At 42.3% G+C, this 16,946-nt stretch overlaps 1 protein-coding gene across 1 annotated transcript in view; it reads left to right on the forward strand.

Moving 5' to 3' along the window:
* Positions 1 to 16,383, forward strand: part of LOC311338751 (chemokine-like protein TAFA-1) — a gene marked incomplete at both ends in the record, with an annotated part of 106,274 nt that extends 89,891 nt beyond the window's left edge. Inside the window, 2 exons of the mRNA XM_084464071.1 lie at positions 14,899 to 15,023; positions 16,357 to 16,383. Coding sequence (XP_084320197.1) covers positions 14,899 to 15,023; positions 16,357 to 16,383 — 152 coding nt within the window. The remainder of the gene's footprint in view (positions 1 to 14,898; positions 15,024 to 16,356) is intronic.
* Positions 16,384 to 16,946: the final 563 nt, after the last annotated feature.

A 16,946-nucleotide genomic window follows, 5' to 3' on the forward strand; every position in this document is an offset into this window, starting at 1 on the left:
TGTGATAGCTGCATACGGAAATGTTCATTAAAGTATAGTATAGGTAAAAATCTTTCACCAGCTCCTTAATCGTGCGCTTGTTGTGTCGTTGAGATGGAGTAACAAGAGTTATTCTGGATAACATAGGAAATAGCACACTGTGTCATGACCAGTGCTGGCAGGCCAACCCAGACTAGACCACTGTACCCAGGAAATGAAACAAAAAAAAGGCTTTTAATAAAGAATCACAGGTCCATGAACTGGCAGAATAAACACAAACAACGAGAGAACCACACGGACCCACAAGGATGAAGGGGCATGAGAAATAAAACAAACCAACAAGGGTACAAATGAAGTGAACTTGTATATATATGGGGAGAGACTGATCGGGGAATGAGGTGCATGTGTGACAAGGATAAACAGATGAGGGGAATGAAGTGATTGCAGGCAGGATATGTGAAGTGAGGGGATACATCTGGGGCCTCATGTACAAAGCTTGCTTACACACAAAAAAGCTGCGTAAGCAACTTCTCACACAAACGTTTGGATGTACAAAGACTGACTTGACATGAGAAAGTGCGGTTCTCCACGCAAACTAAATGCCTGGCTTACGCACATTTCTGCTGCATTTTGTCAGCACATAGAGGCAAATCAGCGCAACAACATAAGGCCTACGCGATCACGAGTCATTAAGTAATATTGCAATATGAGGCTAGTTCAAAGTGGATTTGAACTAGCCTCATATTGGATGGGTGGATGTGTGGATGCATGAACTTAAATGCACTACAATCATGCGTTATTGTTGTCGAGACGCATAATGTGACACTCAGTGTGTTTACATGTCACTCAAGAAAGTCGATTTATTGGCTTAGTCCAACTATGATTGGATTACTAAGATGCATGTATACACCTTAGTCGAGCTATACTCGAATCGAATTGGCTTACTCATAGTCGAGTTAAGACCCCTAGATAATGCGATTCATAGTCGAGCTAAGCGTGCATGTAGCCAATCGAATTGGCTTATGCGTTGATTTGCGTTCTGCGCATGCTCGAGACCTTTTCCCGGGGCCGTGAGCCGGAAGTAGAAGGCGACGATAGTCTTGTTGTTGTTGTCGCCGCCGTCGGATAAGGGATAACGAGAAACGGCGCAGAGGATGGAGGAAGCTGGAGGAAGATGGAGGAAGCCGGTGAATGTAGTTACCCCCTTTAATAATTGTGTCCCGGCCGCGGGAGCGCGCATGGCATGCATTCATTAAAGGTGGAAGCACACGGACACTACGCTTCCATTTCACCCAAGGCTGAATTAAAAGTACATGTTTTCTAAATGTGGGTCATCAACGAGGTTGTAAAGTAGTAACTTCGGGCACATCTGTCAAAATAAATGTTTTTTTCTCCCACCGTGTTTACGATCTTTATTCATTCCTTGCGATGCGGCGGGGAATGCCGTATACGGACGGGCGGCGGAGGGGCTGCTCCGGTGGGAGAGAGATGTTTTCAGTAGAGAGCTGTCAACTAACTTTGGGTCGGCGATTTATTTAAAAAGCTGGCGCAGATGGAGAAGATGGAGGAAGCCAGTGTCGTGCCAATGTAGTTACCCCCTATAAGGAGTGTATCATCATCAACGTGCATTCAGTACACACTATGCTTCGATTTAACCCAATGCTGAATTAAAAGTCCATGTTTTTCTAAATGTTGCTCATCAACGAGGTTGTAAAATAACTACAATCTTTATTCATTCATTGCGCCGCGGCCGAACTGACGGGGGTATTCTCTGATATTATGAATCTTCCACAACAAGTAAAGACTCCTAGTCGGGTTTATCTCGCCCATGGGCAAAAGGAATTGGGGGAAATTAACTTTGGCTTTGACTCTCTGAAGTCCAGATTGAAACGCGACATGGAGGAGAAAGCGATGTTTCAGCAGACAGCTGTCAGTTCACTTCTGGTCCATATCATTTCTCCGACGCTCCATTGTTCCGACCTCTCGGTCATATGCGGACTGCTCCGCCGGCAGAGCAGCCGGAGGAGTCGGCATACGACCGAGAGGTCGGAACAATGGAGCGTCGGAGAAATGATATATAGGCCTACCCGAAATGAACTGACAGCTGTCTGCTGAAACATTACTTTCTCGAATGAGTTTGTTGTTGCTGGTGACGTAAAGAGGTCAACCGGTGGCTCTATTACCACTAGTTGAAATGGGCACAGCGCCACCTATCGTACCGGGGCATGACACGCTTCGGCCAATGAATCGATTTACTCACCGCCATGTATAGGCGGACAATTGCAGTTGTCCAATTGAGGAGCATAATCGAGCTATGGCTTTAATCGAATTAAGCTGTGCATGTAAACGTACTGAGTGTTAGGCTAAACTTAAACAGACCCATAAAACTAAATTGTCAATATTGGAATTAAAAGGAAATTAAAAGGAAGCCCCAGCAATATTAATTTCAGTGATGGCTTGTTTATTAAACGTTACATATTTTCCAGACCATGCATGACATCTGGGATAATTGATCTCTCTTCACGCATTTGTTGTGAATTTCTTGACTGCAATATTATTATGTGATGTTGAGTGGAGTAAGCACAAGCTATTGTTACTTAAAATCAATCCATCAATGAACCAGTCGGCCAATTTCGAATTATGTTGGGTGAAACCTTGGGTGTATGGGAACAACCTATCGTCAGCATGCATCCAAATAAATGATAATATAAAAGCATGTGCAAAATGTGGCTATAATTGGTGTGTGTGTGTGTGTGTGTGTGCAGTGTTGGCCTTGTTAGAAGATATTGCAAATGGTCGCATTCAAAATTAACGGGTGTTCATTGTGACTATTATGATTTTTTGGCTCATGTTGATGACTGGCTTATCAGCCGATTCGGATTCCCAAGAGCTATCCTCTTGGAACTATGCATTTCTCTACTAATTAGCATATTAAATGAGGGAGGAGACTGGGCGGAGAGTCGGGCTCGTGCATGTGCGCTCAATTTCACGTTAATTGGGATGTACAAAGAGAATCTGCGTGAAATCGTGCTTACGCAAGGATTGAGGGATTTGGCGTCCGCAAAGTCTGGGGTGTCATGAATTTCTGCGTGTGGGGTTAGTCTCCTGAGTGATGTGCATTTATGTGTCGCTGAAAAAGTCCAAATTATTATGTCATATTGAATACTAAAGGTTATGGAATTATATTTTTGTGCTTATTTCGAACTTGAACCGTGCTGGCACCACATCTAGATGGGGGTAAAAAGCATGAGGAAGAGGCAAGATTTGAACCCCAGGCGCTGGCGTTCGGGTCTTATACTAATCCACTACGCCACTGCTGCTACCTCTGAACAATTGAAAACATATGCTATACATTTCTTACATTGGGTGTATTTAAAGTGAATTCCCTAAATTATAGAATAAAGGAGGTTGAACGTTGCTTTTGCATTTTGAAATCATCATCACTCTATTGGGATTAATGGCCGAACAATTCGGCATTTTAGTTATTTTTTAGACAATATGCAGAATCTTTACACCTACGATCGGCTGTTTTTTTTCTGCCTCCCTAGCCTTATTATGTTTAACTGTGTTGCCCCTAGCTATTATCTGATTCTTGAACTCCTCATAGGAGTTCATTATGTCTATCTGTTCCTCTTGAGTGAAATATACTGCTCTTGATCTATCCATTTTGTAAAGGTGAGTAAAATGACGTGACAAATTCACTCGCAAGTGAGCTTTGTGGTACCATTTAACTCTTATTGCGAGTTGCGTATTGTCGATCCAGATTTTCCAAAGAAAGCCTGGGTATGTTCAGCAAGGTTTGTAGTATACCCCACTGGTGTGCATTTTACATCACCAATAGACATTTTATAACAATGTCAAGATGTTTCATGCTGTATTACTACCGTGATTATATTCGTAACATTTGACCTGCAGATCAGTTTCTCTTTTGTTACTTTTGTGTGGCGGTGCAACGTCAGCTACATGGCAGATACCGGACATTTCTTAATGAGGTGTGGCATTTATTCCATTATTTATAGGCATGAACCCAAAAAATTGTTATGCATATAGAAATATACTGGAACGCAAAATACAAATAAGTAAATTCATTATCTCATGAAAGAACAATTTGGATTATATTTTTATCGTCAAGATGTGGAAAATATGGACAAGTAATGTATTGTTGTGAGGAAAATTAAGGTCAGATACACACAAGGCCAGCTAGTTCTTCATTGTAGAGACGCTGCCGTGGCCATTATCAATGAGCTTATCAAAGCTGTCTGTTGTCTATGGCCCAGAGATGAATGCAGAATAATGACAGTCTGCACCTGACATTGGGTTCTGGGGTTTTGATCTCCATCCCTCACTAATCTGCTTCATCTGCGTGTGGCTCCTGCAAACCTTCCACTACTTTACTATGGCCACTGCATAAAGCATGCACTTGTCTTGATCCAAGCAGCATTTAAACCCAGCTTGCGTGTGACTGGGAGTGAAATGTGTAACTAAACTGCTTAGTGAGTGATGTTTTAGGAATGAAGTAAATCTGTAAAAAGGGCCTTTTAGGATTTCTAAAGGCTTGCATGAATGGAAGGACTGGCTGGACTGATTCATTCATCAATCAATTTGTTTTGGATGAGACATGACAGAGTGTAAATAGCCTCGGGAAGACCAGCCCGTCGTGGCACAATATCTAACAATACAAAAGGAGGAGGATTTCAATGGAGACATGTCAAGTAATAAAGAGGACGATACTGTTGCCATGCAGTGGGGCTCCTTCTGTTTTCAACGCTGGTGATCACCGCTCGACCAGATTACAAAATGAGAACTCCTATTCATTGGGGCCAGAGGCCATGAATTCTCCTTCTGTCAAGGTGTTCAAACAATGCACCACCTGCTATGGACTTGCCATGAAGTTCAATGCATCATACATCCTGCTCGCTCTCGTGTTGACAGATACACATGGGGAAGAGCTGTCTTTTCATGCTTCCCAATCAAATCCCACTGTTTGTGGTTTGTCCACCAGAGTCAACTTGCTACTGGGGCTAATATCTTCAATCAAAGACGTTTTCCTGTTTGTTCTCCGCTCTGCATTACAAAGCTTTGCTTGTCATGTTTTTTGGGGTGGGTAGGGGAGTGGGGGGGTGGTGGGTGATCTCAGACCATCTGTCATCTTTGAAAGGAATAATTGGATATTTTTCATGGAGATACCGTGTGCATTTTAAACCACATTGTGTTTGAGACTTAATTGACAGGGCAGTGAAGACAAAGGTTTGAAAGAGAGAAGGAAGCGTAGGAAGTGAACCTTGGTGTTATACCTGTGTGGTCAGCGCACTAGCAGTTGAATAAAAAAGGACACCACAGACGTACTTACTGGGTCGAAGCATATTTGAAATGTGGTTACGGTCATTGTACTGGATGAATTACGAAGCCTCTGAATAGCTGTGGTCATTCTCCACATGGAATGATGGTGGAAAAGCAGTCCAGAGCCTGACGTCCTTGTCCCTGCTCTTGACACATCGAGAGAGAACGAGCAAGAGAGAGAGAGAGCGGGAACAGGAGGAGAAAAGGATAGAGAGTCAGTCGAGTCTCTGATAGTCATGGGAAGGTTATGCCCTCTCTGTGTTGACGACGGGTGTGGGAGTAGTTACGGTGTGACATCTGAGTGTTGGAGGTCAGTGGTTCACCAGGGAGGGAAGCGTGGATCTAAGCCCAGCGATGGCTCTCCTCCAGCGGGCAAGGTCGACACCAAATGCCCTGGGCCTTGGTTTGCAGAATCTTTTGTGCAATCAAATCCCTTTGAGCTCACAGACCTCAATGAAGAAGACTGTCAGCCTTGTGACGTAATGGAAAAGGTGGAGAGTGGTGAGCGTGAGCGGTGCTGGGCAAAAAGTTCAGATTGAATTTAAGTGTGATTAATCATGATAACTACGCTGTTGAATATAATAGCTCTGGGCTGCTTCATGCTGGTTATTGTCAGTATAAAAGAAAGGATGTTTGATCTAATCTGGTAGAAAGATTTAGCTATCAGACAGACTGTAGACTTTCCAGATATGTTCTGACGGGCAGCGGTGCATTTGAATGAGATAGTATATTGCATGGAAGCTGTTTAGCATTTTTGTCATACTTCACGAGTTATATGCTCCCTTGATATAAATAATCAAGGCGACATGAGTGGAATATTAATATAAGCTTTGGGGAAATTGTGAAGCAGTGTAAATATTTTCCATCTTTCATGCAACACAAGCTCTCGTGCATCAGCAGCTCTTTTGAGGCCGCTTCTTTTAATCTTCACTTCCACATGTTGGCTTCCACTTTGTTATGCACCCCTTTTCTCTCCTTTCCCATTTCATTTTCCACAGATTTCTTTTTTTTTTCCTCTCCTCAATGTGGGTCGGTCGGTATCACAGGTATTACTTTGCCATTTTCAATTTTGAGTGGATTCTCCCATCACATTGTTGAATACAAATGGTCCGTGGCGGGATTCCGCCATGCAGAATACAGAGCTCCCCTCTCCAATGGCTCCCCGCAAATCTCTGCAGTACCGCAGTCAGGGCGATGAAAGAAAGGACATCTGTACGGTGGGTTGTTGAGGTTCTGGTGGTGGTGGAGGTGGCGGTGTGCTCTTCCAGCACAGCGTATTGCTTGAATGGATCTGATCAGATCCTCTGTCCCCAAGCAGCCCGCTGCAATTTGACAAGGGCCGCCGCTTCGTCCCAGCGGTTGCGCTCGCAAAGTAGCGCGCGGCAAGAAAAGAAGTCTGCAGCACGCTGAAGCTCAATGTGATTAAAGATCTACCAGGAGATTGGTTCACATTTTAATATGTTAGAGGAGAGGTGGAAGTGCCGGTGGGATTGGGATTAGTAGAAGAATGCTAGGTTTTAATGTTCAATGTAATGATTTCCCTTTTCCACTTTTTACTTCAGTTGTGCTACAGTTTTTCTATAATGTGAATTCTGCACCTCAATAGCAGCAACACATTTAACACAGTGTGTGTGTGTGTGTGTTACATTCAGTGCGGCGAGAGAATGCCCTTTTAACCTCTTTCGGGTAACACTTTACAATAAGGTACACAAAAACGTAGGTAGTTACTGAGGAACAAATGAGTAACGAATGAGGAACGAATGATGAACGACCAGGGCCCTAACTGGGGCCCTAAAGTGACAGTTACTCAGAAACTACTGAGGAGTTACTGGTAAACAGACTAGGGGATACTGTATTAATTAATCATTCTGTGAAATAGCAAACTGACCAATTGATTATGATCAATTGATTACTTTAAACCTGCCGCCCTTGGTTTCAAGCGCTGTCGAGGGCTGGCTTGGGTCCCACACTGGATCGACTGGTAGAGCTGGATCTGACTGATGATGAGTTGTTACTCTTTCGCGATCCATTCGTTCACCAGTAGTTAAGCTTTATGAATCATTTGTTTACCATTAGTGAAGCTTTATGTGTACCTTCATGTAAAGTAATGCATCATACTGAGTTGTTACTCTTTCGCGAACCATTCGTTCACCAGTAGTTAAGCTTTTTGAATCATTTGTTTACCAGTAGTGAAGCTTTTTGTGTACCTTCATGTAAAGTAATTCATCATACTTAGTGAAGCTTTTTGGGTACCTTAATGTAAAGTCATGCATCTTTCGCAAACCATTCGTTCACCAGTAGTTAAGCTTTTTGAACCATTCGTTCACCAGTAGTTAAGCTTTTTGAATCATTCGTTCACCATTTGTTTACCAGTAGTGAAGCACTTTAGGGTTAGTTATAAAACCCCAAACCACTGTTGATGACAATGAGGGATCTACAGCCACTTTAGTTACAATTTTATAACATAATAACATAACAGGATAATATAGAAAATATTAACAATTGAAAACACAAACAGAAACAAAAAAAAGGCATTTTAAAATGGAACAAAAAAAAGGCACTCTAAAAACAAAACAAAAACCTGCTCTCTTCTTTATCTGTAAATGGGCTTTACTATGCCCGGCGTTTACCGATCTGCAACAGTTCCCCATTGCTTTTTTTTTTCATTAACCTTACTCTGAAGGTTCCTGCCAAGTATTTCCAGACGACATTTAGCAGAAAATAGGTAAAATAGGTAAAGTGTCTCTCCCTTGTGTTGGGAAAAACAGTCTGCCTAGTTACTTGATCAGATAAAATGAGACGGAGAGGTGATAAAGTCTGTCAGCACGAGGGCCTCGGATTTATTGAGTAAAGTAGCAAAGGTAATACTGATTCATAAAGCGTGAGAGATTGAATATTCTACGTCCCCTAACGCGCTGAGGTCGTCCGGAGCTTCGCCTCCGTGGAGGTTCTGCTTCAGAAGAGCCCCCGTGATCCGGTGCATGTGAAACTTATCGTATCTTTTCTAGCCAGGTGTGTGTGTTAGACTTTGTGTGGGTTATCGTGGGTTCTCTTGTCCTTGAGCCTCCGGGTTGTGTTGTCTTTCTGTGTGATATGTGTGTCCTCGCCATCTAGCAGTGGCAGTGTTCTCCGCCGACTGATAGGGGGGCTCGAGGGTCATCTTGACCCTCTTGAATGTGTGGTGTGTTATGTTTGTTAGATTTGGACCCAGAGTTGACTATATTCGTAATGTAATGTGTCCGTTATTTTTGCCCATCACTTGGGCATTGATGCCCTCAGCTGGTCATACAGGTCCTCGTTGACAGCATGTAGCTCCGAAATGGCGGCCGTTTCTGCCACCATTTTTCGGTCAACCCCAACTTTGACGTAGGCCCTTCTTGACTGCTACAACGACGCGCCTGTAGCGATCCATGGCCTCTTCTGGGGTGAGGACTGAAACAAAGAAAATGATAAACATGTATTAGTATTTTGTAGGATGACGGTAGTGCAGTTGGTTAGGGGTTTACTAGTATTAATACTATTCTTGTATTAGTGTTATATAGTGGCAAGTTAGTCCTAAATTACATTCTAGAGTAATGAATGTACAGAGGTATAATAATAAATATTAAATTGTCATTTCCAGTAGTATCAAGAGTACTGCGAGTGTACTGTTTATTAGAGTAGTATTATCTGTACTCTTAACAGTAGGTTATTATAAATCAAATGAGCACAACTAGAGAGTAAAGTGGAAGTACTGTATAGTTTAGACAAGTGGTAGAATAAGTAAATTATATCGTTTAGTGTTATTTGAAAGCCATGTTCCTGCTGTAGCTTCATCCATTATGCTGCTTTGAACAGTTATGTTCAGACGTGGCTTTGATATTATAAGCAGACTTGGGACCAGCTGACCACCTATCTCTTTAAAGAAATGGGTAACTTGAGGCAGTGTAAACTAAAGCGCTGGTTACACTTCTACAATTGCGTAACCACGGAGACCCCTCGAGCCCTCATAGTTCTCTGTTGTGCTGCCGGATATGCAATGCAATTTCCCGCCATTGAAAATGGCACTGCCAGTGTTTACGTTGTGATAGTAGTCAAACCGGAAAAGTAGACTGGTACATTACACTGTTATAGTGCTATTACGGTAATACTTTTCTCCCTGTTTTTTAGTTAAAAACAACTCCAAAAACTATTCAAAGACGTGGTAACTGGCGCTAACAGAATAACTTTACAAGTCCAATTTCAAAGCTTGGACCACATTTTCATCGCATATCGCCTAATTTAACATTAGATAAATGGTTGAACCGTCGGTCTTTTGACCTAGTTAAGAGTTAATTTTTCGTGTTTGACAGATAATTAAATTTGCTTGCAACGTCGGCTATCTAGCCAGCTAGCAATCCATTGGTTAGTGACAAGGTTAGCTAGCAAGGCCAAAAAATACGTGATAGAACAGACGTGGTACGATGTCAAATTAGCTCATTTTAGGAAGCTAAGCAATGTGACCGAATAATTACACCCTCAATTAATAATGAAATAACTTTAAAGCATGTACTTACATTCCACCATGGCTTTCTCTACACGTACAAGATCTCTCGTAGGCTGCCTTTTCCTTTTGCTCTTCCTCTGAGCCTCCATTGCCAAGTTCTTCTTGTGCAATCCTGTATAATCACGTCACAAGCTCTTCCGAAATATCTTCTTCCCTCTTGTTCAGTCCTAATTACGACATTACACGCATTCAAGAGTTCGTGAAGACAGCACAAGTTGAACTGATGGTGACGTGAAAAAGCTTCGGTTGACCATTCGTGAGACACGTGTAGGCCTCTTGCCCACGTGTACATGTCCGTCGACGGAAGAGAGTGGGCGTGTCCGATGCATGGGGTAAAACACGATCTGCGTATAACGTGCATATAACGCAATCTGATTGGGTGACGGATCCGTCGTTGCCTGAAACTTTTCTCAACTTTTGGACGCAAGAGACAGAGCCGATTTGACGGACGGACCCACAATGCATTTTGTCCCTCCCAGCCCAGTTCAGGCCAAAGATTTGCGACGCAACGACTTGCAATGAGACTGTTTTAGAACGTTGCAGGGGAAAAGTTGCAGCAGTGTGAACTGGTCGTCGCAAGGCGGCTGATGCCGTTGCAAGGAGTTGGAAGGAGTCCCCAAAGATTCAACATGTCAAATCGCCAGGTCCAGTTTTAGAACGCAACGATGTGGCTATTTCTCTTCAGCCAATCAGGACACAGTACAAAACAATTTAGGCTTATTAAATAGGCAAGTTGTAGATGATAACGGTATTATCTTTGGTTCCAGAACAACGATTGTAGATAATGTTAGGCTTGAGCTGATTCATTGACATTATTTTAACGGGACCACCGTTACCGTTACACGTTAGCCGTTGTTATGGTTACATGCTGCCAGTCCGACATGCTCCCATTCCGACAGTCCTGTGTGCGTATGAAAATTAGCCATGTGTGCCAAACAGAAGAAGGGCCCTATCTTGCGCCCGGCGCAATTTACTTTCTACACCGACGCATGTGTCGTTGCTAGTTTGCACCCGGCGCAAAGCTGATTTTCCCCCGCAGCAACCAGGCACCACTACACTTGCATGTTAAATATTATGATGTCAAAGATTATTCATACGTGTGAAACTGCATAGAAATAGCGTGTGGATTGTGGAAACATTTTTTTTCCATAGGGCTGCATGAATGAACATGAATGAAGTAGGCTAGGCTATAGTATGCTATGCCATGCGTTAAAATAATAATAATAACAATAATACATTCGAGCAAAGTATATTCCAGGCTTCCAAAACAAAATTTAGTTTTAGGGTAAATGATTGGTTAAATGATTTGGGAAAGAACAGCTGATACAGCTGATACAGCTGATAGCTGATAAGTTGATACAGCTGATAAGTTGTAGGCCTACTTTTAAATCAATGCATCTGCAAACACCGTACAGCAAACACATATGTTCTTGACCCAGTTACCCAGACCCATTACTTTTAGGATTGATGAGTATTTGATCGTGAGAAAACATAGTTTTACCGCGAGTGAGTGTTTAAAAGAATGAATGAATGCGGGTGATGCTTGGTGCGTGTGTGTGTGTGTGTGTGTGCGCCCATCTGTGGTGCCTTCTATTTGTCCACCTGACTCGATCTGCGAACCGGAAGTTGCAAATAGCACGCCCCCGAGGTCGTAAAAACGACTCGTCAACTCGTCTGAACTCAGAGGACCCCGAGTTCAGTAACAAAGATGGCTACTCCGAGGATCACATGTAGTAAAAATTGTGGTTTTCTACTATTTTAAGCACTTGTGTTTTTGTTGTAACCAAATTAAGAAGTCGTACACATAGCACTGTATACTGTTACCTATAGGCATGTCGTTACAGTCTTATTATGTGTTAAATACCGCCTATTTTGTAGCTTGTGCCGCTGAAATTGGCTAGAGACGCTCCATGTTGCTATGACAACAGTGCCGATTCTTGAGCAGAAAGCAGAGCTCTGACTCGTCTTGTTGTGTGCCAAATAGAACGAAAAACCCGGGGTCACTCGTTTTACGAGACGGATGTGACGTCACACCCGAGCTGCAAGTAGCGATTACAAGACAAATAGAAGGCACCATAAACACACGCAAATTAAACACGTAAGTGTATGAGAAGGAAATCGAGTCAGTCGACCTGCGATAAGCAGCTGATTCTGAACGAACTCGTCTTCGAGATGGATGTGTTCAAACGCATTTTTAATCAATGAAATGTTAACACAACAGTATATATCTGACCATTTAATTTTCGAAATTTTAGGTGAAGCCGAGCTTCCCTTGCAGTAGAGAAGTCGCCACAACGAAAGAATGCAATGTATCCAACTAGCGGGATCTAAACAAACTAAGCTCCAGCGAATTACTACAATGCAGAAGTAGTATAGAATGGCGAAACACAGCAACTCTAGCCTCAACTCAACCAAAATAAAACGAATCGCAAACCTAAGTTAGGTTACTTTTTAGCAGGATAGAAGTGATGCTGATGCGGCTCTCAGCTGTGCCAGAGCGTTCACAGTTGCTAGGGCACCTACCGTCGCCGCCCGGTGCAGCAGTGTGAACTGCCCTGTTTTTAGAACGTCTCAGCCCGTCTCATCGCAAGGAGTTGCCAGTTGCAAGCAGTTGCGTCGCGAATCTTTGGTCTGAACTGGGCTTGTCCCTCAGGGAGTGAAATGCCTTGTTAAAAGTGCAGCCTTTATTTTTGTTCCATTTTAAAATGCCTTTTTTTGTTGTGTCTGTTTGTGTTTTCAATTGTTAATATTTTCTATATTATCCTGTTATGTTATTCATTTTTAACTAAAGTGGCTGTAGATCCCTCATTGTCATCAACAGTGGTTTGGGGTTTTATAACTAACCCTAAAGTGCTTCACTACTGGTAAACAAATGGTGAACGAATGATTGAAAAGCTTAACTACTGGTGAACGAATGGTTCGCGAAAGAGTAACAACTCAGTATGATGCATTACTTTACATGAAGGTACACAAAAAGCTTCACTACTGGTAAACGAATTATTCAAAAAGCTTAACTACTGGTGAACGAATGATTCGCGAAAGAGTAACAACTCAGTATGATGCATTACTTTACATGAAGGTACACAAAAAGCTTCACTACTGGTAAACAAATGATTCAAAAAGCTTAACTACTGGTGAACGAATGGTTCGCGAAAGAGTAACAACTCAGTATGATGCATTACTTTACATGAAGGTACACAAAAAGTTTCACTAATGGTAAACAAATGATTCATAAAGCTTAACTACTGGTGAACGAATGGATCGCGAAAGAATAACAACTCATCAGTCAGATCCAGCTCTACCAGTCGATCCAGTGTGGGACCCAAGCCAGCCCTCGACAGCACTTGAAACCAAGGGCGGCAGGTTTAAAGCGTGCCCTGCAGTGGTGGACAATTGCTTTTAAGCCTTCAACATTACTAATGCCACATAATAAACCTTAAATGTGAATATTAATGTATGTATTGTGAATATCTTTATTAAAATATGACAATCATCCCGTCTGTGCCTTGTTAATTTATTAACTAATTGTGAAATCCCAGGAAAATTCAGTTGCTTTCATAATCAATTGGTCAGTTTGCTATTTCACAGAATGATTAATTAATACAGTATCCCCTAGTCTGTTTACCAGTAACTCCTCAGTAGTTACTGAGTAACTGTCACTTTAGGGCCCCAGTTAGGGCCCTGGTCGTTCATCATTCGTTACTCATTCGTTCCTCATTCATTACTCATTCGTTCCTCAGTAACTACCTACGTTTTTGTGTACCTTATTGTAAAGTGTTACCCGTTATTGGTTGGAACTTGAATGGGAATAGAAGCACATGTTTCAGTTAGAACCTAAAGAACCTTGTGGTTGTGTATTGATTTGAAAGCGTCATGTAAGATTGAAAAACATTTATAAAAAGCTCATCTGATGTAGATACTCGAAGGAGGTTATTTCTTACAGAGATGGATGGGTTGCCAAAGGGCTACAAATCTTGTGACAGGGAGCGAGTGCCCCAAATCAAGTAATAGCGAGCGAGTGAGTATGAGGAGCAACAGGAAAGACTTTGTACTCATTCTGTCTTCCTAAGTCTGACCAGTTGGGCTATCAGTTATGTTATCGGCTGCTAAATCAATAATCTTTATGAAGATTATTATTTTTTTAAATTGTAAATTAATTGTTTTAAAGAGACAGATGTTGCTTGCATGTGCATGTGCTTGTGTTGGGTGTGTAGTGTGTGTGTGTGTGTGTGTGTGTGTGTGTGTGTGTTTCAACTGTTGGGTCCTGCTGGGTTTAAAGTTTTAGCCACCATTTAGGGTGGTTTGAATCAAGTTTAAGACATTCCAGACACACACACACACACACACACACACACACACACACACACACACACACACGTTTAGGGTACAGGAAGCCCTTGATTAGAAGTTGGAACATATTTGTTTTGTGAGATAGCTGCAGGAAGAATTTAGTGGATGTTAATGAGAAGCAATTAGTTTTGATTAAAAATGAGATTAGGCCCCCGCATGCAATGTGGCTATATCAAAACAAAATAATGATTAATCTCTGTTTGTACAAGACATTACTGTCAACAGCCAAATACCCATTCGAAAAACGCTACAATCGCTCCGGGATCCAAAGGAGATGAAGAAAACATGAATTCCAGTCTCACGAGGCCCTCCAGTGTGTGTGTGTGTGTGTGTGTGTGTGTAGGCATAAATGTGTGTGTAATTAAGGGAGTGGGTGTGTGTGTGTGTGTACTTGTGTGTGTTGTGGTGTATTTCATGTTCAGTGTGGGTTTCTCTGGGTACCCCCTCTATTTCATTCTGATGCATTGTCTTGTAACATCCTGTTATCCATGTCATCTCAAAACATCAGGTTATCTATTAACGTCATGTTATCTATGACCATGACATTATCTCGTAACATAACATTACGAATATCCTTTGCACAGATTTTTATTTTCCTTTTCACCTCAATTTTTCCTTTATGGTTATGAATAAAGTGACGGTTGGTGTGTTTGTAGCTGTGTGAATTAAGTCCACTTGTGTGTCCTCCCCTCTCTCCCGCCCAGCATCCATTGTGATCGGGAAGTGGTGGTGTGAGATGGAGCCATGCCTGGAGGGAGAGGAGTGCAAGACTCTGCCTGACAACTCTGGATGGATGTGCTCCTCTGGAAACAAAATCAAGACCACGAGGGTGAGACCCCCTAGAGTGCTGCACACACACGCACACACAGATGCACACACGCGTATAGTTGTGCACACATGGGTTTCAGTGTTCTACTTCTTCCTATAACCGTAATAAGCAAGTCAGTGAAACAACATTAGTTTCAACCCCTAAAACTGCACAACCACCACTGTGTCCCTCTTAGAACTGCCTCGTTAAAGTCATCTCATTTGCATGGGGATGCAACACATCCGTTTATACGACAAGCACTACCCAAAGTGTGATACGGGGGCTATGTCATGACAAAAAGGAAATAAACAAAAGAAAAAGCAGAAAGGGGAAAAAACATGAGGCAAATGTTAAATGAGACAGTAAACAGAGAGCTGGGCTGTGCCTAAGGACACGTTCCTCTCAGAGATCTTGTTTGTTTGTTTTGTTTGATTTTTCACACTGCCACCGGGCCATGTCAGGTGACTCTGGATGTGATGTAATGAGGGCCGTGGAGTCTCTGGTGTGTGCAGTCAAGTGTGCCGCCCAGAGCCGTGTGGATGCTTCATCGCTGATTTGTATTCCTTCCATTGACCACTCGACCCCCAGCACTCCCTTTGCACAAATACACACACACACACACACACCATGCAAAGACACACATATACAGTATGGAAGCGTACACACACACACACACAGTCCAAACCTAGTGTTTTGTTTTCAGTTGACCATGAACCCCCCCCCCCCCCCCCCCCCCCAGCCTCTACTATACTACAGAATCATTTATTGTTAAAACTTTAGATTTTCTTTTATGTTGACATTTGTTTTGATTTACATGATGTGTAGACTTAAAATGCGACAAAATAGGTACAGCTGTGATTAGAGTGTGATGAATTGTATTTTATTTTAGGAAACCTTCATAGGAAAGACAGTATAGGATTGGCCACGGCTAGTGGGAGAGGCCAAGTTAATTAGCTATACACTATGGGGGGAATTGGACATGTCTGCCTGGATTCAAGACAGCTAAATGAATCTACACAACAAAGAAGTCAGGAGATTGGCATGGCCTCAGTATCAGACTCCTTGGCAATGGTGGCAATGTGAATGCTAACTAAATTAACATCTCCAATTGGAGAGAGGAAGGGATCTATCTCTAGGTACAAGGATAATTTAAACAGTTGCCTTTTAAATTGGTTAATTAAGGTTATATAATTTGTATAGATTTTTTTTATTATTATTAGGACAGAGTCTATGAGAAAATATGGCTTCCTGGCACATTCGAAGACGGAGAGAGCCATGGCAGTATAGGCCTTAGGCTGTTTTTATTATACCTTCCCAATGAACACCTTATTTTGTCTTGACCCTCTCTTTGCAGAACACCCAGCCATACTCTCCTTTTTAGCCTCCGGAAGCAAAATGCAGAGGATGCTACAACAGAAATTGAGCTGCATTCTTGCTTCTGTAAAGGTTAGTCTTTCTCTTGCTTTTGTTCTCTCTCTCTCTCTCTCTCTCTCTCTCTCTCTCTCTCTCTCTCTCTCTCTCTCTCTCTCTCTCTCTCTCTCTCTCTCTCTCTCTCTCTCTCTCTCTCTCTCTCTCTCTCTCTCTCTCTCTCTCTCTCTCTCTCTCTCTCTCTTCTGTGTGTGGACCTCTATGTTGAGTGGTAGCGGTGGGGGTGACTCATGCTCAATGACTTCTCATTAACCCAAATACTCTGTGAGAAATAATCAAGTGTGTGTTTACATGCTGTGCATGATTAAGCAGGCGTAACACAACTACTGAACGCACCGCCGCCCACACTAAATATGTACTGCCAAGTGCGGGCAAGACATGCATAAATAAAAAATATACTTAATTATAATGGGACGTTAAGTGTCAAATATGAATGGAGAATAAATGGCCATTCCCTAAATGATCATAACATGCATTTATTACAATGAGTATGATTATATTCGCACACACACATGC

Source organism: Micromesistius poutassou, assembly GCF_964030765.1.
Source record: "Micromesistius poutassou genome assembly, chromosome: 2".
Taxonomy (NCBI): domain Eukaryota; kingdom Metazoa; phylum Chordata; class Actinopteri; order Gadiformes; family Gadidae; genus Micromesistius; species Micromesistius poutassou.